Genomic DNA, 26368 nt, shown 5'->3' on the forward strand with positions numbered 1-26368 from the left:
AGATGTAAAATAATCATTAGGAATTTTGCCTGAAGTGAGCAGCAACATCTTGACAGTCGGCTAAAATCTTGTACTTGTGTTGTTGTTTTACACTCCTAATGTGTAGTTATCATTTGGAAATGAGCGCCATCAAAGGAATATAATGCTAAAACTGTGTCCTCTCTGAAGAAAAATACCTAAATGATCAAAGTTGCTTTGTTTCAATAAAGACGTATAATTAGATGTTTTATGAACATTAAACATCTGCTGTAGCTCCATGCTGCAGTTGCTGCTGACTTACAGACAATTAAAAGGGTGCTGAATGAATTTCCTTGACCGGAGAAAGACTCACTGTTCAGCATCCTCTATTAATCTAATATCACTTGTCACTGAAACACAAACAATGCATGTATAGAAGCGAACACAGTGATATACAAATATGGTCAAAACAGGTTAACAGGTTTGCTGACTTTACATGAGAATCCTCCTTATAGAGTGAAAGCAAGAAGAAAAGTGCTGCAGAGGAATGAAGGAGACTAAGAGCGATCGATACACTAGCAGAAAGAAGTCCATGGCGAGTGGAAAATGCAAACAGAAGGCAAATGAGAATAAATAAAGGACAGACAAAAATAGAGAGGGATGATTGGATCTAAAACATTTAAGTGCCCAGGAGATACGGCGTACACACCGTCCCACACTCCAACAATGGCCAGAGCATCAGCTGGTCTCTGAGAGCGTCTGTCCTCTTGCTGAACTCACAAACACACACACGCATACAAACAAGCACACACACTGGTAACACAGAGTTCAGGACATCCCGTTGGGATGAGCTGTCATCTTCATGGTTACAGTCCAAGTTCAGAGCTAGGACATAGATGGCACACACACACAGCAGTGTCCACCATGTTCGTTGGTCAATGCACACACACTCACACACACACACACACAGCAACAAAATTGTAGTTTTGGATTGCAAACTTCTGTGTATGTGTGTGTCCATAATTCATCCTCTCTCAAAGTCTCCCAGTGCGTCTCCATGCTCTGCTTTTAGTTTGCCCTTCTGAGTTTCTGGTGCCAAAGTGCAGTCGGCAGATTCTGGCAGCCCTGGTACTCTCGCTGCATCTCGCTATCTGTTAGAGGTGGTGTGGCATTGCACGGGGCACCAGCCAAGGTCACGTTTAAAAGGCCCGCCCATGGCTCCAGAAGGCGAAACATCCCAGCATCCTGACACATCATGAGAGGAGATTAGAAAAGTATTCAGAGGAGTAAACACTGAAACAAAGATTCATCTAAAAGGTCACCTTTCCCAGGTGGTCCAGCAAGCAGGTGGCAGGACTGATTAAGGACCAGCTGCTGTCCTCCCAGCCTGGACTCAACTTGTGGTTCAGGTGGGCATAAGTCTGCCTGGCCGGGTTCTGGATTAGAACCACATTGAGGTGTTTCTGAGAGCCTTGCAGCCGCTTGGATAGGACACCGCTGTAGCTCTGATCCACAAACAGCAGGACACGAGTTGCCCTGCAGCCGGCCAGGTCGGCCAACAGCTCATTGACTGAGTAGCGCTCTTTTAGATCTGCCTGGAAAAAGAAAGGGAGGCAGAGAGAATCAGAAATGGAAGTGTGTGAAGGCACACAGGGACAGATGGATTACAAGGAAACAGATGTGAGACAATCAGGAAAGAAAAGCAGTCAAGTGCCAGCAGTAGGAAAGAAGAAAGGACCACATCAGCATCTACTGTTTACCATGTACCATGTTCACTTTTTGGCTGGCCTCTTGCACCATAGGTTTAACTTTCTCCAGTCCATCAATTCAATTCAATTCAATTCAATTCAATTCAATTTTATTTATATAGCGCCAAATCACAACAAAAGTCGCCTCAAGGCGCTTCATAGATACAGAGAAAAACCCAACAATCATATGACCCCCTATGAGCACTTTGGCGACAGTGGGAAGGAAAAACTCCCTTTTAACAGGAAGAAACCTCCGGCAGAACCAGGTTCAGGGAGGGGCGGGGCCATCTGCTGTGATTGGTTGGGGTGAGAGAAGGAAGACAGGATAAAGACATGCTGTGGAAGAGAGACAGAGGTTAATAACAGATATGATTCAATGCAGAGAGGTCTGTTAACACATAGTGAGTGAGAAAGGTGACTGGAAAGGGAAAACTCAATGCATCATGGGAATCCCCGGCAGCCTACGTCTATTGCAGCATCACTAAGGGAGGATTCAGGGTCACCTGGTCCAGCCCTAACTATATGCTTTAGCAAAAAGGAAAGTTTGAAGCCTAATCTTGAAAGTAGAGATAGTGTCTGTCTCCTGAATCCAAACTGGAAGCTGGTTCCACAGAAGAGGGGCCTGAAAACTGAAGGCTCTCCCTCCCATTCTACTTTTAAATACTCTAGGAACAACAAGTAGGCCTGCAGAGCGAGAGCGAAGTGCTCTAATAGGGTGATATGGTACTACAAGGTCATTAAGATAAGATGATGAGATGAGATGAGATAGCGTTTATTTGTCAGTTGCAGGTCTTTTGTCCACAACCGAGATGACAGACCTTGCCGACCGTACATACAATACAAACATCACATTGGGGAGACAGGTCAGGCTAGGTAGCGAGGAAAAAAAAACATTGAAATGTGCAACACAAAAGGATAATACAGGAATGCACAGGTATCAACACACCATAACACAATAAACACAGACAGCAACATGGGAAAGAGTTCTAGTGTGTACATCTGATCTGGGACCGCTGCAATCTTTCGACTGCGCCTCCAGCTGACCCGATGTCCACATCAGAGGGGAGGTAAGCGTTGGAGGAGGCGTTGGATCCGGGGTAGGGAGGGTGATGCGTCAGTGAGTGCTTATCAGTATCAGTATATGTATGTGTGTGCGTGTCCATAGTTCAGCTGAGACAGTGTCCTTCACCCTGCCAGGCTAAGTAAACAGTCTTCCAGCCAACCCAGGTGGCCTTGCAGGGAATGGGAAGGAACAGACTCAACACAGTCGTTATGGGGCCTGATTATTTAAGACCTTGTATGTGAGGAGCAGGATTTTGAATTCTGGATTTAGAGAAATCTGCTCTCTCTTTCTAGTCCCTGTCAGGACTCTTGCTGCAGCATTTTGGATCAGCTGAAGGCTTTTCAGTGAGTTTTTAGGACATCCTGATAATAATGAATTACAGTCGTCCAGCCTGGAAGTAATAAATGCATGAACTAGTTTTTCAGCGTCACTCTGAGACAGGATATTTCTAACTTTAGAGATGTTGCACAAATGGAAGAAAGCAGTCTTACATATTTGTTTAATATGTGCATTGAAGGACATATCCTGGTCAAAAATGACTCCAAGGTTCCTCACAGTGTTACTGGAGGCCAAGGTAATGCCATCCAGAGTAAGAATCTGCTTAGATACCATATTTCTAAGCCTCAGTTTTATCTGAATTAAGAAGCAGAAAGTTAGCGGCCATCCAGGTCTTTATGTCTTTAAGACATTCCTGCAGTTTAACTCATTGGTGTGTGTTATCTGGCTTCATGGACAGATAGAGCTGGTTGTCATCTGCATAGCAGTGTAAATGTATGCTATGTCTTCTAATGATGCTGCCTAAGGGAAGCATGTATAATGTAAACAGAATTGGTCCTAGCACTGAACCCTGTGGAACTCCATAATTGACCTCAGTGTGTGAAAAGGACCATCCGGTGTAGTTTCTCTGTTGACACTTGAGTTTGGCTCTAAAAGTAAATCGCTACAAACTCCAATGTTGTCCAGCTTTACAGGATAAATAAACAGCGTGCTCGGGGCTTCCCATGATGCACCCAGTGTTCTCTCGTCCCCTTTTACCTTACAATATTAAGCACCTTGAGGTGGCTTGCTGTGCTTTGCTGCTATATAAATTACATTGAATTGATCCCTGGATTGTGCTGGTGCTGTTGTTGCCTTTTAAAACATTTTTAATATAGTCATTAAAATAGAAAATAGGCCAATTTATCCAGATTGTATTTGATGTCAGTGAGTGACACTTTGGTATTAGACAAGTCTTTTATGTAGCACTAATTAGCTGATTTGTGTGTTTGTACATTATACCCTTAAACTTGGATGTAGCGTACTACCCAAGCTAGCAGGTGTTACCTGATAACTGCCACTCTAGTGTGGTCATTGTAGACAGCAAAAGACTTCAAACCTGTGACGTCACAGTGAATTGTTATAATATATAATATAATCTGTGGCCATGCACATTTGTTTTGTTTTTTTCATGTTTGATTGAGTGCCACTACCAAGTTTTACCTTTATGTTTACTTAATTTATTCTAGTGTAGTTTTCTTTGTGTGTGTGTGTGTGTGTGTGTGTGTGTGTGTGCACGCGTGTGCGTGTGTGTGGTGGTGTAGCCTCTTACAATGCCATTAAGGTTGGCATCCCACAGTAGCATGGTGCCATCCTTGCACGTTGGTGAGTTCAGGTACAGAACCAACATGTCGGCACAGTGCTGCTTCCTGCAGACGTACGACACGTGGTTACGGATCACCGATTTCTCTGTTGCAGAGTATGCGCCCTCTACATCCTCTGCAAAGGGAGGAGACCGCAGAGAGGGGTCAGGTACAGACACACATTTTAACAAACAGTCGGTGCGTCAACGTCCTATAATATTCGGCTTTTATCATCAGCCTACGTTGCTGAATTTTAGAAAGATTGTTGTTAACAAAACTCAACAGACATGATGTTGAAAGAACAGAATAAACTACAGTGAAAGTATATATATAACTTTATAAAAATTTAAAGGAGGAAGTGTTTGTAATTAAATAATAAAAATTTGTGTGATTATTCAGAATTTATCAGAGCAACATATCAAAACAGTTCTGCAGCCAGTGAACAAGCACCGATTTTTAATTAGTTTCTATACTTGACAAATAAAGATATCAAATAAATGTAGTGGACATTTTGAAAGTAAAGAGTAAAAACTCCACCAGTGTTCCTACCAGGAAGCTGTCCACTGCTGCCGAAGAAGGTCTTAATGTGATCCTTATGGAAGCCGTTGTTCTGCAGCATTTTGTAGAACCGCTGAAGATTCTGAACATGATGCTGGAACATCACTAGTTGCTGCCAGCCACCTACACACACACACACACACGTTTCCATCACTGTACTCTGACTTGCATTCAGTTCTTAAAGACTCGAACCGTAGACCAATCATTAATACTAAAACATTATGGGAGCTGCATTTTTGACCAAAAGCTAAATTATTCTCCATCACATAAGGAGGTGTACTAAACAACTATATGGCTATATAGAGCTGACATGTCACCATACTAACTTATTTATTTACTACTAAACTTTACTGACAGCTATGGTTAGCAATAGGGATGGGTACCGGTGTCCGGTGCCATGATGGCACCGGTTCTAACATAAACGGTAGTAACCAGACCGAAAAGCAGCGCACATTTCGGTGCTTTATTTCGGTGCTTTTTTTCCCTGAGCTGTGATACACTTCTAGCCAATCATTTTACGTTTCCGAGGATAGTAGGCGGGCCCAGGTACGTACGTTCTTTTAGAGCAGAGCTACAGATTAAAAATGCCCAAGGCGAAGCGGTCAAAAGTCTGGCTGTACTTCACAGCAAAATATGCAAACTCAGCAGCAACAAGTGCTTTAAGCTGATACTGTGATACTGTCAAAGGAGGTAACACCTCAAATCCGATGAAACACCTGGCGACGCATAGCGTTTTTTTTAAAAGCCGAGAAATGCGCCGTATTTGATAGCTTGCTGCGAGACCTCACACCGAGCGCATCTACTGCGGGTGTGGTGCCTGTTATCGGACCCAGAGTTAGCAACATCCCCAAAAACACGAAGAGGAGAGTCCTGGCCCCCAGCCCTGCCAGTGTAGCAGAAATGATGAGGATGATGATGCAGCAGCAGCCGTTCTTCTCTGCGTGAGTAGCTTAATGTTGTTCTGTGTAATTTACGTTGAGTAGGCTAACCACGTTATTACATTAATGCACGTAAGGTGAAGTAGCAAACACCGTCGTAGTTACATGCAGCTGTCTTCTTGTTTGATGGCAGATACTCCCTTCACCCTGGCCAAAAAGGCTAAAATGACCAAAGAAAAAGAGGGAAACGGCTAAACATGAGAGGTTTTTGGATAAAGTTTGTGTTTTTTCCATTGTTTAAGCACTGCTTCCAGCCAAGAGTGATACCATATATGCCCCATAGCTGCAGAAAAGGCTAACATTGCTATCTTTTTACAAAAAACCATCTGAACTTGCTAAGTGGGAGAAGTGGACATTATATGGCACCAAGGAAAATTAATGAACGAACAAAACATTTAAGGTCTATAAAACTCTGTATATCTATTGATGCATGCCCGTATAAAAGTACGTATATAAGCTGGAGTATGTATGCTGCGGAGTAAAGGCAGGCATGCATACGGTAGTTGATTAGAATTGGCACCCACACCTTTTGTTCACTTTAGTTCTGTTTGTTTTGACTGTGTGCTTGCATGGTTATTTCTCCTGTAATGCAATACATGTCTATGTTTAAACTGTGACAAAACTATCAATAAAAATTACAGTGTCAAAAAACAAAAAACAAACAGCTGAACATGAGAGGTTTTTGGACCAATTTTGTGTTCTCCATTCTTTAAGCACTGGTTTGAGCACCGTTTGAGCACCGGCACCATTTCAAAAGTACCGATTTGGCACCGGTATCGGATAAAACCTAAACGATACCCATCCCTAGTTAGCAATAAGGAACAGTTTGCATTTTACTGGAAAGAGTTTCATATTGTGAAGTAAAGAGCCTACAGCATTACAGAGAGAATCCCAGTGATCACAGTGTCATCTACGAACACTTGGCAGCAGTGAGAAGGAAGAACTCACGTTTACCAAGAAGAGACTCCTCCCACTAGGTGGGAATTACACCAGATGGGAGGAACTGAATGGGAATACCAAAGATGAATAACAAACTTATCATCAACTAAAACCAACATGGAACTTCAAGCACACATAAGAAATTCATAAACAGAAGGAAAGTAAAACTACCATCATAAGCAGAAGGAGCTTGAACATTAATCCCATTTCATAACCCAGGATGAACCTACACTCAAAAAAATCTGCTGTTGGATGAACACAATTTAATCTTGGCACCTTTTTCCACGTGATTTAACCAAGTACAATAACTCTTTTTGACCATGTCAAACCAACACATTTGGCATTTGGTGGTTTAATGCAATCAGATTATGTTGGATCAACGTAGTATACTTACATTGACTTGAAGTGAGTTATTGAAGTATGTAAAGTGAAATTTGTTTTAATTCATTCTACACAAGTTAAAAACTTCAGGAAAACACAATGAAATCTTGTTGTTTAAACAACTACTTTGTTAATCAAGGCAATATGGACTGAAAATGTGACATCATTCTGGGGTAAAACCACACAGGATTGTGGGTACGAGTGGCCAGTGGTACTAGTGCACGCAGGCTTTCACATGAAAACAGTCACACAGCGATAAAAAGAAACACAAAGAAAGGCAAGAAGCTGTTGTTGTCATGGTCCGCGGCCCGGCGTCCGAGGTGCTGATGGGATGCCCATGCCCACGGGCGTGGCTGCTAACTCCACACCTGCATCCCATCCCAGGCGATCACCAGGTGGACTATTTAATCCTGCCCAGCCTGCTGCTCCACGCCAGTCCGTAGTCGTCTCTCAGTGGTAACGTACACCTGCGGGAAAGCCCTTATGAAAACTTATTCGTCTGAACTAGCACTAACTCTGCCCTGTGTACTCAGATCACAACTCGGCGTGTTTTGAGCCACCTGCCTGTCCACCTGCCCGTCTGGAATTTGGATCACGATCAGCACTCGCCGCCTCGACTTTTCTGGAGCTCTCCCGCGGACCCTCACCCCTCCCTCCGGCTCCCTCGGCCCCGCTATCATCGTAAGACGCATACTCTACCTCCCCTCACATGCTGCCATTTCCCCGCACTCCAATAATCCTTTTCCTTTTTCTGTTGCAGCCTCCCACAGTCCCGCTCTCGGCGTTCCTGCGCGACTCACCTCCCGGTCCTTCGGTTTCTCTGGTTCCACGCGTTTTCCCCTTCTACCCTCCCGGGACACCTTCAGTTATAATAAAGTTTATTTTTTTTCTCATACGGTGTGTGTGTGCTCTGCTTCTGGGTCCAGCTTGTGCGCGGAACTTCGGTTCATGACAGTACGGACTGGCCAGTATGGACCCAGCAGATTCACTCCGCTCCACCATTAATAAACAGGGCGCTATTCTCGGTCGCCACGATCAGCAGCTCCAATCACTCCAAGACCGTTACCAAGAGCTCAGTGACACTCAGGATCAGCTGCGAACCAAGCCGCCCGACCCCGTGCACCGCAGCGTTTCACCTCCGCCGCTGGAGCCCTTCCACGGGGAGTTAGACCTGTGTGGGGGGTTCCTTTTCCAATGCTCCTTGTTCTTCAGCCGCACGCCGCACGCCTTCCCCACGGATGCTGCTAAGATCTCCTACTTTGTGAGGTTGTTACGGGGATGAGCTTTAGCATGGGCTGAGGCTTATTTAACCTCTCACCCCATTAGTGGTTGCGATTACGACGATTTCCTGGAGGAGTTCCAGGCTACGCTCTCCCCTCCAGTCTCGGAGGACGACGCCGCGCAGAAATTGCTGGGGCTCCGTCAGGGGCAGCGCAGTATTGCGGAGTACCTAGTCGAGTTTCGTACCAGAGCGGTCGCCGTGGGTTGGCCCAATTCGGCCCTCCGTGGGGTCTTTTTACGGTCGCTAACCGACCAGATGAAAGACCAACTAGCGTTTCACGAGGAAACTAAATCCTTCGAAGAATTGGCTTCCCTCGCCCGCAGGATCAATAGACGCCTGCGGGAGAGGGATGCCGAGCGGCGGCTTAAGCCTATGGGCTCCGTATTGCGCCCCGGGATCTGTGTTTCTTCGTCCCCACCCACGGCTGCGTGTACGCGTTCTCCATCGCCTCCTCCGCCCGAACCCATGCAAATCGGACGCTCTCGGCTTTCTCCGGAGGAGAGGGAACGCCGATTCCGGGCTGGGGATTGCCTGTACTGTGGGAGGCCCGGTCACCGCATCGCTGTTTGCCCGGTCCGCCCAAACGACCCGGCCCACCGATAAGTCCGGGAATACGGGTGGGCAGCACTTTAAGCACTACTAGACCCCAATTGTTACTGTCCGTTACCATCGTGACTAATAACCAGACTTTTACATGCCTCGCACTGGTGGACTCCGGGGCGGAACAGAACCTCATGGATGAGAAACTGGCTAAGAGGTTAGCGGTATCTCTTACTCCACTCGAACCGCCCATCCCTGCGTCCACATTGATGAAATCAGGTGTTTGCTTATATCACTCACCAAACCGCGCCAGTACAGTTAGTCGCATCAGGAAACCACCAGGAGCAGCTTTCCTTTTTCACTTTCCCCTCTCCTGACACCCCGCTTATCTTAGGTTACCCCTGGTTACAGAGGCATAATCCTCACATTGATTGGGCCGGAAAGAGAATCGCGAGCTGGAGTTTGTTTTGTCTGGCAAACTGCTTGGGGTCAGCCGTTCCCCCCGCCTCAACGGAACGGAGCCCAGTCCCGCCACCAGCACTAGACCTCTCTTCCGTTCCCCCTGAATATCACGATCTACGGCAGGTGTTCAGTAAAGACGAGGCACTCTCACTACCACCTCACCGACCATATGACTGCGCCATTGATCTACTCCCGGGAGCTTCGCTACCCTCTAGCAGACTGTACAACCTGTCTCGCCCCGAAAGAGAAACTATGGAGAATTACATCCAGGAGTCGCTAACAGCAGGAAGAATCAGGCCGTCATCCTCCCCTGTCGCTGCGGGTTTTTTCTTTGTGGGAAAGAAGGACGGGACGCTCCGACCGTGCATCGATTACCGGGGTCTAAACGACATCACCGTCAAGAATAAATATCCCCTCCTACTAATTAATTCTGTTTTTGACTCACTCCAGGAAGCCACAGTCTTCACCAAGCTGGACCTGCGGAACGCCTATCACCTGGTTCGGATACGTGAGGGTGACGAGTGGAAGACCACCTTCAATACCCCACTAGGGCACTTTGAATATCTGGTGATGCCGTTTGGGTTAACTAACGCCTCGGCGGTTTTTCAGGCCCTAGTCAACGACGTGTTACGGGATTTCCTGAACGTGTTTGTTTTTGTGTACCTGGATGATATTCTGTTTTTTTCCAGAACGCCCGAAGAACATCACATCCATGTGAGGAGTGTGCTACAACGGCTGCTCGAAAACAGGTTGTACGTCAAGGCAGAGAAATGTGAGTTCCACGTTTCATCTATTTCCTTCTTGGGCTACATCCTAGCAGGTGAGCAGGTGAAGACCGACCCGGTGAAGGTGAAGGCAGTGTTGGAATGGCCGGTCCCGGAGTCACAGAAGAAGCTCCAAAGCTTCCTGGGTTTTGCGAACTTTTATCGTCGCTTCATTCGGAACTACAGCCAAGTGGCCGCGCCTCTCACCCAGCTCACCTCATCTAAGGTGCCTTTCACCTGGTCCCCGGAGGCCCACGCAGCCTTCGCCAAGTTGAAGCGATTATTCACGTCCACACCCATTCTAACCCATCCAGACTCTTCTAAGCAGTTTATCGTTGAGGTTGACGCGTCTGATGCGGGAGTTGGAGCGGTTCTCTCCCAGCCGTCCGGGCCTCAAAATAAACTCCGGCCGTGCGCCTTCTTCTCGCGCCGACTCACCCCTGCGGAGAAGAATTACGACATCGGCGACAGGGAACTCCTAGCTGTTAAACTCGCCTTAGAGGAATGGCGCCACTGGCTGGAGGGGGCCGAACAGCCCTTCCTTATATGGACAGACCATAAGAATCTACTGTACCTTAGAACCGCCAAGAGGTTGAATCCACGCCAAGCCCGCTGGTCTCTGTTCTTCGCTCGCTTCAACTTCACTCTCTCCTATCGTCCAGGGTCGCGGAACATTAAGCCCGATGCGCTCTCCCGTCAATATTCCTCCGACAGTGAAACGCCCCCCCCCCCGCCACCATCCTACCCGCCGCCTGCGTGGTGGGTGCTCTCACCTGGGAAATTGAGGAGACCATTCGCTGAGCTCTCCCGGGGGACCCTGATCCAGGGACCGGACCACCCGGACGGCGCTTCGTTCCCGCCGCCGCCCGTGGGGCTGTCATCCACTGGATCCACACTGCACGATTCACGTGCCACCGGGCGTGAGCAGAACGACGCACCTCCTCAGAAGACATTTCTGGTGGAAGTCGCTAATAAGGGACGGGAAGGACTATGTGTCTACCTGTGCCGTCTGCGCCCGTAATAAGTCATCCACCAAGCACCCCGTAGGTCAGCTCCACCCGCTCACTACACCCCACCGGCCGTGGTCTCACATCTCCCTTGACTTTGTTACCGGTCTCCCTACCTCTTCCGGAAAGTGTGTCATCCTCACCGTTGTAGATAGGTTTTCTAAGGCCGCTCACTTCATCCCGCTAGCCAAGCTGCCTTCGGCCGCTGAGACAGCCCAAACGTTGATCACTAATGTTTTTAGGCTCCACGGAATCCCCCTGGAAATTGTCTCCGATCGAGGTCCCCAGTTCTCCTCACAAGTGTGGAAGACCTTCTGCTCCATTCTCGGCGCCAAGGTCAATCTGAGCTCCGCCTTCCACCCGCAATCCAACGGACAGACTGAACGTCTCAATCAGGAGCTGGAGACTATGCTGAGGTGCGTGGCTAGTCAAAACCCCTCCTCTTGGGTCACCTACCTGCCCTGGGTGGAGTACGCCCACAACACTCTAACCTCGTCCTCCACCGGTCTGTCTCTTTTCGAAGCGTCCCTCGGATATCAGCCTCCACTCTTCCCAGAAGAGGACTTGACTCTCTCCATCCCGTCGGCTCCACATCACCTCCGGCGCTGCCAACGTGTGTGGCGCAGCGTTCGCCGCGCCCTCCTGCGCGCGAAGGAACGGCATGCGCACTACGCCGATCGCCGCCGCGCCCCAGCCCCTGACTACCAACCGGGACAGAAGGTTTGGTTGGCAGCTGGGAATATCCCACTTCGGGGCACGTCTCGCAAACTGGCTCCCCGCTTCATTGGGCCGTACGAGGTGGACCGAGTCATCAACCCGGTGGCAGTCAGGCTCCGGCTTCCGGCTTCCGGCCTCCCGGCGGGTGCACCCCACGTTCCATGTGTCTCAGCTTAAGCCGGTCCGCCTCAGCCCCCTGTGCCCTCCTTCCGAGCCCCCTCCTCCCGCCCGGCTCGTCGGCGGCCATCCGGCCTATGCGGTCCAGCGGATCCTGGATGCGTGCCGGAGCGGGAGCGGTTGGCGGTATCTCGTGGATTGGGAGGGGTACGGCCCCGAGGACCGCCTCTGGGTCCCACGCTCCTTAATTCTGGACCCTCGTCTCATCTCATGCTTTCCATGCTTCTCTCCGCAGGGGGGGGCCCGGCCGGTCGCCTGGGGGTGACCCGTGAGGGGGGGGTACTGTCATGGTCCGCGGCCCGGTGTCCGAGGTGCTGATGGGATGCCCACGCCCACGGGCGTGGCTGCTAACTCCACACCTGCATCCCATCCCAGGCGATCACCAGGTGGACTATTTAATCCTGCCCAGCCTGCTGCTCCACGCCAGTCCGTAGTCGTCTCTCAGCGGTAACGTACACCTGTGGGAAAGCCCTTATGAAAACTTATTCATCTGAACTAGCACTAACTCTGCCCTGTGTACTCAGATCACAACTCGGCGTGTTTTGAGCCACCTGCCTGTCCACCTGCCCGTCTGGAATTTGGATCACGATCAGCACTCGCCGCCTCGACTTTTCTGGAGCTCCCCCGCGGACCCTCACCCCTCCCTCCGGCTCCCTCAGCCCCGCTATCATCGTAAGACGCATACTCTACCTCCCCTCGTATGCTGCCATTTCCCCGCACCCCAATAATCCTTTTCCTTTTTCTGTTGCAGCCTCCCACAGTCCCGCTCTCGGCGTTCCTGCGCGACTCACCTCCCGGTCCTTCGGTTTCTCTGGTTCCACGCGTTTTCCCCTTCTACCCTCCCGGGACACCTTCAGTTATGATAAAGTTTATTTTTTTTCTCATACCCCGGTGTGTGTGTGCTCTGCTTCTGGGTCCAGCTTGTGCGCGGAACTTCGGTTCATGACAGTTGTATTATTAACTGCAATAGCCGGTCGCATGACAGCCACGGGAAGCCGACGGGATTACGTTGTGGAAGAAAAATTGTTCAAGCCATGTTTCCGAAGTAACAACGAGGCGACGGATGGCCTGGATTGCAGCCATTCAAAGACCAAATATAACATCCCAGAACACTCCAGGTTAGTCTGCTCCAAGCATTTCCACAAAGGTCAGTCTTCTGTTGTAGTTATTACGTAATTTATCATAACACAATTGTTGATGTAGGTTACAAGTAAGTCTTATATTGATTTGAATTGAATTCGTTGCTATGCTGCTTTGTTCACTGTGGCTTTGCGGGCTAATGTTTGTTGTGTTTTGTAGGAAAACCGGCCTACAAAATGTAGGAATGTGATCCAGACTGGGCCCCTCTATCAGCCTGGGTCACACCGAGTTTAAAGCTGCTACCAGATCTGATCAGTTAAGAGAGAGAGCGAGATCAAAACAGCCACGAAACGTCCGCATATATGTGCCCAAGTGTTGTATTGAAGCAATCAAGTGATGAATAACTGTTTCAGTATGTTGTTTTGCAATGGTTTTTGTTGTTGTTGTTGCATTGTTGATTTGTTTTTCACCGAAGCAGCGAATAAAGCACGATGGATTTTTACAATTTTGCCTCTTTCCTGTAAGATTCTATAATAGAATGAAACAATAATGCCAGTTATAAATAAAGACAATAATTGAATGAATTACGAAACACTCATTTTTTTCTGAGATCTGAAAATGTTGTGTAACACTACAACCTGAAACGACAAATAGATGCGTTGGCCTGTAACAACAGCTGTGAGATGGAATAGTCCAAATCACCAAAGTAAAAGACAGTCAAAACATAAAACAGTTTAAAGTAAAATATAAAAACCTAATTTTAAATAAGTATAAGAATGAAGAAAACGGGGTTAACCCAGGATGGTAATGTTGCTGGTAATGGTGTTGCGGTTCTTTTTTGGTTGTTTTTTTGTTTTTTTGTTTTGTTTTGGTTTGTTGTTTTTCCATAACTTGTGTATCTGCAAATATACACATTCTGTATTTTTCATATGAAAGAAACTATACTGTGGTGGGGCTTGCTAATTTCTTGTTTTTGATTTATGTATGTTATGTTTTGTTTTACTTCATATGTTTATATGTTTCATATGTTGTTTGTTTAATTTAAGACAAAAAAAAAAATTAAATGAATGAGAGGTAAAACTTGAGGGGGTAGGGACAAATAAGTAAATACTTCAGCCTACTCCTTTTCAAACAAATAATGGAATGATATTTTGTAATGATTGTGAAGGCACATGTTTGAAATGTTTGAAATAAAAATGAACTGAACTGAACTGAACTGAACTAAACTGGACCTGGGCTTGTTGCAGGGATCTGAAGTTACTAAACATGTTGTGAGTGTATGCACTCACACTTAGGACCATATGATAATAAATATGTGCGTGATGAAAGTTGGGCAGCAGGCTGACGTCCTTACTCCACTCTATGCTCGTGTGGGTCTGACCCTTTCACTCCTTGATTTTTTCCTCATACTCTTTTCGTCACGTCTGTCTTCGTACGGAGCTGCCGTGTTCTCCGTCGTTTTGTACATCACTGTCTTTGGGGCAAATAAAATGCAAGTAGGGATTAAAACCGCAGAATTAATGAATGAAACAGCTTTTATTTGTCACTAGCAGGTTGCCCTGCAGCGAGATGGAAATGATTACCGGTGCTGGAAATGCTTGATGCAGTGTTTTGATTTTGTTGCCACTTGTACCCACAATGCAATGCGTGAAAGTCAGGTGGTCTGTCGATCTCTATTACTGCTTCTCTTGCTTAATGAACCAATATGGGCGTTGATTATTTCATAGAGACAAGCAACCATTTGCACTTACATTCATGGGTAATTAAGAATCACCAATAACTCTAATTACACACTGCAAACCAGCCAGATTGTGGATTTGAACCCAGGCCCTTCTTGCTGTGAGGCAACAGCACTAACCATCACACCACCAAGCTGTCGCTCCAGGCCTAACAAAACTAGGAAAGCTATGATTACCAGGCTTGCTGCAGAATTTTCTGTACGTTTTTGTCCTTGACAGGTTAAACCACAATAAATAGCGAGAGCACACACGTGGTGTGTGTGTACTTGTCTGCCTCTTAAAACTCCAGTGGTTTTCCTGCAGTTTGACATCTCATGTGATCTTGTGAATTTCGTGAGTCCAGGCAACTAACCACTCTTACTAGACTGTATCACATCATCTCAACAAGAACGAATTACGTTGCCGAATTTCATGCAGATGCTACATGATGTAATTATGTTCACCATAGAAACATGAAATTATTTCGTTCAAGCTACAAGTTTGAATCTTGTACATGTAACAATCACCCAACTTCATTTTTTTGATTATACAGATTTTTGGAACAGGACTACAGAACTAACCACATGAAGTAAGACCAAGAGGAATTTGTATAAGGTAAGGAAATAAACAAGACCGGCAAACACTAAGCGATAACAGAGAGCTCCTCACGATGCTATTGTTGTCTGTAAATGTTAGGTAGAAACAAGTGCTTGTATGAATGTGTGTGAATGGGTGAATGTGACATGCTGTATAGGGCTGTATAACAAGCAGTCCATTTACTAACCATGTGTCCAAGGTCACAGGATAGGGGAAACCTATCCTACCTGTCAAACAGTTACACCCTGGACAGCTGGCCAATAAGCAGGGCTAACACAGAGACATAATTCACACCTGTGGTCAGTTTGGAAATGCCCATGCATGTCTTTGGAGTGTGGGAGGAACCTTAAGTACCCGGAGAGAATATGCAAACTCCTCATAGAAAGGCCATAGACGGGATTTGAACCCGGGACCTTGTCGATGTAATTGGCATGTAACTGTAGCAATATACTAATATTAATTTACTTGCATACTACTAAAATTTGCTGTCAAGGTTTATTTCATGAGACCGTTACATAGACATAAAAACAGCGTACCTGAAATGAGGACAGCATGGTCACAGGTCTGGTAGAGGCGACAGGAGAGGTGAGTGCCCAGAGGCTGCTGATGGCAGCGTCTCGTGTTTTTATTCAGCTCACAGCTTGAGACGGGCAAACTAGGCGAGTTCACGGGCAGCAGCAGAGGACATGCTGCAAAGTCTGTGTGATCTGTCCAGGGAAAAGGAAAGTATCACAGAAAAGACACAGAAAAGGTCCTTGTCCCAGAAGGACGTCGCGTTTTCAGTGGGAGAACCTCACTTGCACTGAAAACACTACGTTCAGATGAACAGAATAAACCTTCTGGGATTTCCTTACCTGGATAACTGAGCAAGCATCAAACACAGATGTTTGTCTTAAAAGACTACTTTAATGAAAGACTTTGGACTGATATATCGCTAGACATGTCAAATTAGTGTTGGTATCCTTCTACACTCACCAACAATACAAAAATACTTAATTGCACATTTGGCATGTGAATGAAACTTTGCACAAACATCTTCAAAGATACAGTGATTATTAGCATATGTTTTTTTTTTAGATTTACTATAAATCCCAGTTATTTGGATTTTCATATAAACTTAGCACAAAATTGTTAATGATCTGGACAGGGCCCACACGATAGGGCAAATTCAAGCTGGTTTTTTGTAAAACCAAGCTGCACCATTATTTGGCGCGAGTCATAGTACCGTCTCCAAATTGGCCAGTTCTAAGTTAATAATTGGGGATGTCAAAGATGGGCCATGAAGAGGGTGTCCCAAAAAGAATACACCACAACAAGACCATTTCCTCACCCCACTAGCACTTGGGAACCAAAGGCCATAGGGATCCTTGTACAGATTTGCAGTCCAGGTTTTCAGGATGATATGGCAGACAGCTCTCTGGACCGTAAAGAACGCCACTCTCACAGGGCTGCCATGATTACAGTTTGACATCATGTGCAGTAGAACCAGAACATGTGGAGAAATGTTACGTTCAGCAACGAGTCAAGATTCTGCCGAAGACATCGCAGGGTCAAAGTGTGGAGAAGATGTGGAGAACATAATGCTGTTTGCTGAACTGATAGGGGAACAGTTTTTGGTAGAGCTTGTGTGATGTATTAGTATAAGGCAGCATCTCCCTCCATGGGAAAACAAGGCTTGTCATCACTGGAGGAAAGCTCGATGCTGAGAGACATTGAGATTCTGCAGCCAGTGGCAATCCTGTGTCTCCAGAGTCTGGGACCAAACTCTGCCCTCCAAGATGACAACGCACCCCCTCAGAGCGGGGTTTATCAGGCACTGCCTCCCGAACTTTGGAGAAAAGAGGATGGAATGCCTTAACTGCAGTGCCGACCTAAACCCCACTGAACACTTGTGGGATCAGCTTGGGTGTGGTGTTCGTGCCAGAGTGACCAACACAACCACAATGTCTGGCTTGCAATGTAAATTGTCATGTACAGCGGTGCCTTGGAGTCACACGTGGAACATCTGAATTTGGTCCTGGACCGCTTGCAGCTTGCTGTCCTCACAATCAATCCAGCAAAGTGTGTCCCGGCCAGAGCTAGAGCCGTACCTTCAGAAGAGCACTATGCCACTATCAAGTGTGGCACTAGACTCCTTAAAGTACTACTTGCTGGGGAGGGAGTTCATCTTGCAGACTGACCATAAAGCATTGCAGTGGCTGAACAGGCTGAAGAACTCAAATGGGGAAATTATTCACTGGTTCAAGCCATGCAGCCATTCCAGTTCAAAGATCAGCACATCCCTGGAAAACACGGCACAGCTTCCAACTATCTCTCTCGCTATCCTAGCATCCTTGAAGTGTGTGTCGAAGCCGCACCTGCAGCTGCACAACTCTGCAGACTTCCAGTGGAATAGAATGAGTCTACAGGCAAGCAATGCAGCAAATGCTATGGCATTTTCCTGAGATTTGCTAATTTCGTATTGAGGTGGCATAACTCCAAAAATGCCAATGTGGAAATCAAGCACTAAATTTTGCGCACTGATGTGAGATAATACTTTAAATATATTATCCATAATTATCCAGGTTAGGACAAGACCACATCATGTGACCCTCATTTGCTGGATTATGTCCACACCTGGGACAGGCAGGATCGGCTTCTGGGAAAACTTTGAAAGCCTCTCTCTTGTATAATGAAGACGATGAAGAATTTTAAACTGAATTAAACCACGGCGAATGCAAAGGGAGGAGGTATGTATACGATTCAAGCAAGATCTCCACTCATCATCAGATAAATCCACCCCAACGTCTTTTTCCCAATTATTTTTAGTTTTTTCCCAAGTAACAGGCCTTAAGCTCTGTATCAGTTTGTATATGACGGAGATTCACCTTTTGCCAAAAGGATCTATTTCCAAAATAGTATCCACTTGATTTTTAGGAGGTAAGTAGGAGAATGAAGGAAACAATGTTTTTGCAAAATTTCGTATTTGCAGATATCTAAACATATGTGAGGTTGGTATATTGTAATCTCTCATCAAAGCATCAAAGGTGTTAAAAGTTTCTCCTGAAAATAAATTGTAAAAAAACTTCAAACCATTATTGTGCCAAATTTGGAATGCTTTATCTGAAATGGATGGCAATAAAAAGGTTAAAAGCAACAATGAAAAAATTACTAACCTGTTGCAAACAGAAGCGCCTTCTGAATTGAAGCCATAATCTAATAGATGTTCCTACAACTGGATTTGTTATTTTCTGTTTTTGATTTAGAGCTACGGATGAGGTTAGGAGGGGAAGTGGATTAGACATCAGTTCCATTTTTACCCAAGCCTCACCCTCGCTGTTCTCATAAACATATTTCCAGTGCAATAATTTGGTGATATTAGCCGCCCAGTAGTGGCAACCCTAGCCCACCAGGCTCTTTTGGTACTTCCAAATATGATTTTTCCATTCTGGGATTTGAATTTTTCCAAATAAATGTTGCTATTAATCTGTCTAAATCTTTGAAACTTGATTTGGTTATGAAAACAGGAATCATTTGGAAAACATAGAGACGTTTTGGTAAGACCGCCATTTTAACTAGATTTATTCTGCCTGCTAATGAGATTGGAAATGTTGCCCATTTTTTAAAAATCTTGTGATGTTTGTTCTAACAAAGTGTCAAAATTATGAATCCGCAACTCCATCATTGTGCGGGTTATATTTATTCCCAAATATTTAAACATTTCTTTTTCTAACTTAAAGGGGAAGGCAGAGAAATCTTGCTCTCTGTTATTAATAGGGAACAGTGGGCTGCAGCAAGGCTTCTGACGAAAACATCGAAATACTCACATATAACACCGCTGCTTATACAGTTACACTGGCTCCCTGTCGAATTCAGAGTCCACTTTAAGATTCTGGTTCTCACATTTAAGGCTCTTCAAGAACAAGCACCATCATACATCATTGAACTCTTACAGCCCTATGCCCCTAGTAGGTCTCTGAGGTCTTGTGGTCAGGGCCTACTTGTTATTAAGTATACGAGACTGAAAACTAGGGGTGATCGAGCTTTTGCTACTGTGGCCGCCAGACTGTGGAATTCTCTTCCTCAGAACTTAAGATCTGCTGATTCACTGATTACTTTTAAAAAACAGCTAAAAACACATCTTTTTAAAATTGCATTTTGTTAACTTTTGATTGTACTTCGTCTTTTTAATCTGTGTCTATACCTTGTAAAGCACTTTGTGATCCCTTATCTAGAAATGTGCTATATAAATAAAATTTTACTTACTTTACTTACTTACTTTTCCAATTCAATTTGCATCCAGATATGCGTCTGAAGTGATCTAATACCTTGAGCAGTTTTATATCTAATGCCGTTGGATTAGATATATACAGCGATAAGTCATCTGCACACAATGATACTTTGTGCATTGTCCCGCTCCTAGAGATTCCAGCAACCTGATTGTCCTCCCTAAGAGCGATAGCTAAAGGTTCGATTACTAAGTTGAAAAGCTAGGGAGATAAACTACAGCCTTGCCAGCAGCCTCTACTAACCTGAAAGAAGTCAGAAGTTACATTGTTTGTCCTCACTGCCGCAACCAGAGAGGAATACAGTATTTTAATCCATTTTTGAAACAATGGGCCAAATTCAAATTCATTTAGGACCGCATGTGTCATGATCCTGGGTCCTTTTGACCCAGCGTTTTGTGTTTTCTCTTCGCGATTTTGGTTCTGTTCTCTAATTGGTGTTTACCCTGTTCCCCCTGTGTGTTCCTGTTTTATTGTGAAGGTCTGTGTCTTATGTGAGTGTTTTCAGTTTGCCTCCCTGGTCTCGTCATGTTAATCACTCCCAGCTGTGTCTCCCACCTGTGTGTAATCTCCCTGTGTTCTGAGTGTATTTAAGTTGTATTTTCTGTCTTAGTAATCGCTGGTTCGTCTGTGTTGTTTCCCCTCGGTCTCCCTGCGTCTCCCCGTATGTATTTCTCCGGACCTCCCTGCATCCTCATTCTGGTTTGTCTTATTAGTTTACCCAGTTTAGGTTTCCGGTTTCATGTTTTGTCGCCACCGCTGTTTGTACTTACACCCCTGTAAATAAACACTCACCTGCACCAGAGCTGCCGCCTTTTGGGTCCTTACTACAAATCCACACGGCTTGCCCCGCAAACCGTGACAGAACGAACCAGCAACCATGGACCCAGCGGCAGTCAATCCGTCCGAGGAGCTCCAGGATGACATCGGCTACAATGTGGAGATCCTCCTCGGGCTGTGGCTGGAGAATCCTCCGTACGAGCTTCGCCGCGCCGTGGAAGGTCGGCTACAACGTCTCTTTTCCGGCCTGCCATGGCTACTGAATTCACTTCCTCCGACCATACAGGCTTTTCTCCGGCACACACCTCACCTTTTCTCAGCCACTCCTGCCTCGCTGCCCGGCCTGTCGGAGCCGTCTGCGGGGAGGAAACGCAGATCGCGCCGCAAGCGCGCCACCCCACAGCCGGACGTTCGGGCTTCTAAATCGCCGGCTGTGGTGAGTGAGGACTCTTTTTCATTTTCAGACTGCATGACTGTTCATTCAGGGGCTGCGTTTTGTGTGGCGGATGTCAACGCGAGCTGCTTATCGCCTGTGCAGCTACCGGCAGCTCAGTTAGCTCCCCCGCAGCCACTCTCAGCTCGGTTAGCTCCCCCGCAGCCACTCTCAGCTCGGTTAGCTCCCCCGCAGCCACTCTCAGCTCGGTTAGCTCCCCCGCAGCAATTCTCAGCTCAGTTAGCTCCCCCGCAGCCAGTGCTCCTCTCAGCTCAGTCTCCTGTGCCTCCTTCAGCTCAGTCTCTTGTGCCTCCTTCAGCTCAGTCTCCAGTGTCCCCTTCAGTTCAGTCTCCAGTGTCCCCTTCAGTTCAGTCTCCAGTGTCCCCTTCAGTTCAGTCTCCAGTGCCCCCTTCAGTTCAGTCTCCAGTGTCCCCCTCTGCTCAGTCTCCAGTGTCCCCCTCTGCTCAGTCTCCAGTGTCCCCCTCAGTTCAGTCTCCAGTGCCACCCTCAGTTCAGTCTCCAGTGCCGCCTGTAGCGCAGGCCCCAGTAGCTCCAGTGCCCCCGCTACCCGTAGCTCTGGCTCCAGCAGTACCGGTTCCACTCATTCACTCCATGCAGGGAGAAAATTTAAGGTCCAGTCAGGGAGTTTCTCGCGCTTTAGCTGCTTCAGGCACCGTTCTGCACTCCAGGGCTTCCCCAGAGGCTAGGTCTCAGTCCCCAGCTGATTCTGGACCCCTGAAGATTAAGCAGCCCTCAGAGAACAACTCCGTGTCAGTGCTGTCTGAGCAGGGCCAGTGCTCAGCACAGCACCCATTGCCTTCATGTCTGCCAGAGGACTCCATGCCTGCTGGCTTTGCGATGGCTTCTGCTGGAGGGTCCAAGGGGCCCGTCCAGCCTTCGTTTCGTGTCTCCGCTGGAGGGTCCGAGGGACCGCTCCGGCCTTCGTCCCGTGTCTCTGCTGGAGGGTCCGAGGGACCGCTCCGGTCTTTGTTTCCTGTTTCCGCTGGAGGGTCCGAGGGACCGCTCCGGCCTTTGTTTCCTGTTTCCGCTGGAGGGTCCGAGGGACCGCTCCGGCCGTTGTCTCCAGTCTCCGCTGGGGGGCCCGAGGAGCCCGTTCAGCCACCTGTCTCAGCTGGAGGGCCCGAGGAGCCCGTCCAGCCACCTGCTGCAGTTTCATCATCATCCTCGCCGGCTGCAGCTTCATCATCATCCTCGCCGGCTGCAGCATCATCATCATCCTCGCCGGCTGCAGCATCATCATCATCCTCGCCGGCTGCAGCATCATCATCAGCCTCGTCTGGTCCAGCCTCAGAGCCTTCAGCCTCGTCTGGTCCAGCTTCATCCGAGCCTTCAGCCTCGTCTGGTCCAGCTTCATCCGAGTCTTCATCCTCGCCTGGTCCAGCCTCATCCGAGTCTTCATCCTCGCCTGGTCCAGCCTCTGCAGCCTCGCCTGGTCCAGATCACCATCGCCTGAGTGGCCGCCGTTGCCTTCCGCACGGCCGGCCCCCGGACCGCCATCGCCTGAGTGGCCGCCGTTGCCTTCCGCACGGTCGGCCCCCCGAACTGTGTCCACGTCGCCGCCGTTGCCGTCCGCACGGTCGGCCCCCTGAACTGTTTGGACTCCTGTGCTGTCGGCCCCCTGGCCGGCCCCCTGAACTGTTTTGGACTCCTGTGCTGTCGGCCCCCTGAACTCTTCTGTTTTGGGCTCTGTTTTTTCCTGTGTTCTGGTGTGCTTCGTTTCTTTTGGTTTTGGGCTCGTTTTTTGTTTTTGTCTTTTGGCCTTCTGGTGCTCCAGTTTTGTTTTGCTTCGAGGCTCACCGGTCTGTAGGAGCTGCATTGTGAGGGATCCTTACCCTTAGGAGTAAACTTAATTTCATATACACAAATATTGTGACACCGTTCTTTTTTCGACACTTTATTTATGTTTATTCGATTTTGTTGAAATAAATGAGTTCTATTTGTAGTGCACACATTTAGTTAGCTTTGATACAATCATCTTTATTAAATTCTTTTTCTCTGTTTTACCGGTGCTGGCAGGGGTTTATGTCGCTGCTCAGGGCTGCTGGCGTCATGAAGGGCAAAAGATATGCTCTGTTGAGCACTGTTATACACAGGAAGTGCTGACTGGGTGATAGTAAGTGTAGTTCTATCATGAGGAAGAACAATTATCTTAAATGTTGCATAATTGCTTTTACTTATAAGTTGCTTATTTGCTGAGTATCATTAATTTGAAGTAAGTATTAAACTAAATGCTGCTTTTGGGGGCTTTTGTTGATGTTAAATTTGTTGGTATTTGTGTTCCCCTTATGCATCAACCTGGTCTGATCAGCCAGTATTTAAGTCCTTTGTGTTTCTTGTGTGTTAGTTCAGTTTTATTTTGTTGAGCAATTAGTCTGGAGTTATGTTGAATTGTTATTTTGTCTTGAGTTTAGTTCTGTTCCTTTGGCCTTGTTTAGTATGTATATTGTTGATTCATTTTGTCTATTTTTCTGGGGTAAGTAAAAACCACCATTTTTTAGAATACCCACTTTGTGCTCCTGCCTAACCACCTCACGAGGTTCAATGACATGGCGAAGGAGAATATGCAGAGCTGGAGGATGCTAAGGATAGGGTGGGATGGAAGCAGATGATCCTCTGTGTGGTAACTCATAAAGAGGACAGCCAGAAGAAGAAGTAGCTGTAGTCACTTAACCATATTTTTTTTCAATGTTTTGTTTAAATGTGGGCGATCGTCTAATCCGGTCGTTAAGTGATGACGTGACGAATCCTACTTCCGGGCCTAAAGTAGTCTGTGTTTAATATGGCTTTTGTGTTGTGAACATGTTTAATGTTTTGTATTTTCTTCTATTTTATCTCAAAAAGCTCCTAAAACAGTCAGTGATCACTGCTGACCTCCCTCGGCTTTTATTACCGCTAATCATTTATTTAAGCTCAGTTTTTAAAACCTTAGGATGTAGCTACAGCCCAGCCCATGCAGCAGTATATGAATGACTAACCTCGTATTGTGGATGGATTATCTCAGTTGTTCTCCTGGCTGAAGTTTGGTCCTTTTACAGCATCCTGCCATGCGATTACATTTGTTCCTGACCACCGAGAACACTCACGTTAACTTTTATCCAGTGGGAAAAAAGTTAGCTTGTTTATATTATGCTAACATAGCTGTGTCGCTAGCGGTCACGTAGCACATCATTATATACCAGCTAGCCCAACTTCAGTAACCCTACAAACGTCACTGCTGTTTAGTTTTCTGTCTTCATTTATGCTGGAAGTGATAACAGAGCTGTACGTTTGAATTTGTTTCCAAAACCCCGCAGTCAGGACATGCTATATTGTATTTAGATAGAAGCTAGCGAGCTAACTCCCTGCTAACTTCTAACTCCGTTAAATGTCATAAATTCCGTTTTCATGGATGCCTGGATGTTAAACTCAATTGTTACACCTGGTAGAGCAGAACGCTGATCATTTTATTAAAGATGAAAGACTTTAGACAGTTTTTCAACTCTCAGTAATGCCACAGTGATTGTTTGATTTATGGACCTGCAGCGGAGTTTAGGCCCAGACACGGCTAGTGACGTCAGACTTAACGACCGGATTGGCTGCAGGAGTGTGCAAAACACAGTAGACTCCCATTTAAGACACTTGTGTATTTATGTCAGTTGTTGTGCTTTCTGTGGTTATTATGTATTTCAGTTCAGCACAGAATCATTACATATACTCCGAATACTCCAAATACTCTGAATACAGTGCTGTTAATTAGTTGTCTGTAAAAAAAAAAAGGGAAAAGTATGCCCTCTAAGTGGTTAGTGTAGGCTGGTTGCAAGGACTGAGCTGGGCTTTTTTCAGACCTGCTGTACCTACCAACACATCTGAGTCTTTGTGTTCGGTTACTGTCTCTGACTCCAACGACCAGTGGGAGGAAGTGGACCTCACAGAGCCCTCCAATGGCATGCTCGAGCAGACGGTTACCACCGCTGGTGCTAATGGTGCCAACTGTCATGTGACCATTACCAATCACCCTTTCTGTCCCGGTGTGACGATGCTTCAGCTGGTTCTCACAGCGACCCTTTAAAGCTAGCGTCAAACATTCATCACCTGAAGACACAAAGGCAGACGACAGCAGGAGAAGGTTTAGGGTCAGTTTCCTGTAGTGGGTAGATGAGTGAAAGGGAAATTTGAGCACTGTGAAAGTAAAAATAAATGATAAAGTTTGTTAGCCCGGCCTCCTTTTCTTAGCTTTATAAGTAGAGTAAGGTTCTGCAAATGTTTAATACAGCCCTTAATCTTTAATGCACACCAAACCACTAACTGGGAGAGACATGAATTACCTTGGACCCTATTGGTTTAGAGATCTTTATGGAACCGGTAAAAAAGTGAACTATATATAGCTTTTCTTCCACATCTGTTTATCTTCTCTACTTCCTTTTTTGTCTTCTACTTTTACCATTTTCTTTTCTTTTTGTCATTTCTCTCTTTTCTCCTTTCTGCCCTGATTTGGTTAAATTAGGTCAAAAGAAAGTTTCTCTCTAAAGAAAATGCTCATGTAAATCTACCTATGGGACCCAGCAGGGGGCACAGTGCTGCGTGTGCATGCATGAATAGCTCAGCATTTGGCCTTAACCCCTCTCACAGTGGGAGGTCATAAACCTGCACTTGAACATACTCTGCTTTTATCAGAGATGCAGGAACACATACATCACAGAAAGCTTTTATTTGCCGTCCCTTTGGAGCAGTAGTACAGCAATAACGCACTTTTAAAAAACTCTCCTACTCTGCCTTTTGACCTGCTGTTCATTAAAGCTGTTGTTGCCACTGAAAGTGGAGCTTTTCAGATGCATGGAAACTAATTCTTAAGTTCGCCTCACATTGGTCTGTCTCCTTGTGAATGATAAGGCCAGGTATTAAACTTACCTGCAACCTGTACCTGCAGAAGAGGCACAAAAAAAAGAATTTTGCACACTTCTCAAGATGAACGGAGAAGTGATGGAGCTATAAGTCAAATGTCATTATGGCAGAAGAATAACACAAATAAGAGGTTTTGGGGGGAAAACCCTTCAGTCCCCCCCCCCCCCCCCTTTCCCAGCTATGTTTCTTAGTTGCAGCCTGCATGCTGGGCTGCATGGTACAGGTGAACCACATGTTCAAAGAAGCCTTTTTAGGGGAGTTTTTCAATCATTGATTGATTTGTCCTTTTCAGGCCTGTGAAAAACCTGAGGAAAACTGAGGCATGAGGAAACACAGCTGAAACTAATCAAAGCAACAAGACAAGGAAGTAAAACTCAATACAAGATCAAACCACTATCAAATAAAGCAGACCCTGCATTTACTGATTATTGACTTGACAT

General features: G+C 46.4%; 1 protein-coding gene across 1 annotated transcript in view; it reads right to left on the reverse strand.

The window, feature by feature from the left end:
- Positions 1–1026: 1026 nt before the first annotated feature.
- The window catches only part of LOC146615565 (uncharacterized), a 27296-nt gene continuing 1954 nt past the window's right edge, over positions 1027–26368 (reverse strand). The window contains exons 3-8 of the mRNA XM_085375068.1: positions 24885–25118; positions 16085–16255; positions 4938–5069; positions 4358–4524; positions 1281–1553; positions 1027–1203 (exon numbers count right to left, since the gene is read on the reverse strand). Of these exons, the coding sequence (XP_085231194.1) occupies positions 1027–1203; positions 1281–1553; positions 4358–4524; positions 4938–5069; positions 16085–16255; positions 24885–25118 (1154 nt within the window). The remainder of the gene's footprint in view (positions 1204–1280; positions 1554–4357; positions 4525–4937; positions 5070–16084; positions 16256–24884; positions 25119–26368) is intronic.

Source organism: Diplotaxodon limnothrissa, linkage group LG16 (genome assembly GCF_057381915.1).
Source record: "Diplotaxodon limnothrissa isolate DT_005_m linkage group LG16, D_limnothrissa_male_GT1.1, whole genome shotgun sequence".
Taxonomy (NCBI): Eukaryota; Metazoa; Chordata; class Actinopteri; order Cichliformes; family Cichlidae; genus Diplotaxodon; species Diplotaxodon limnothrissa.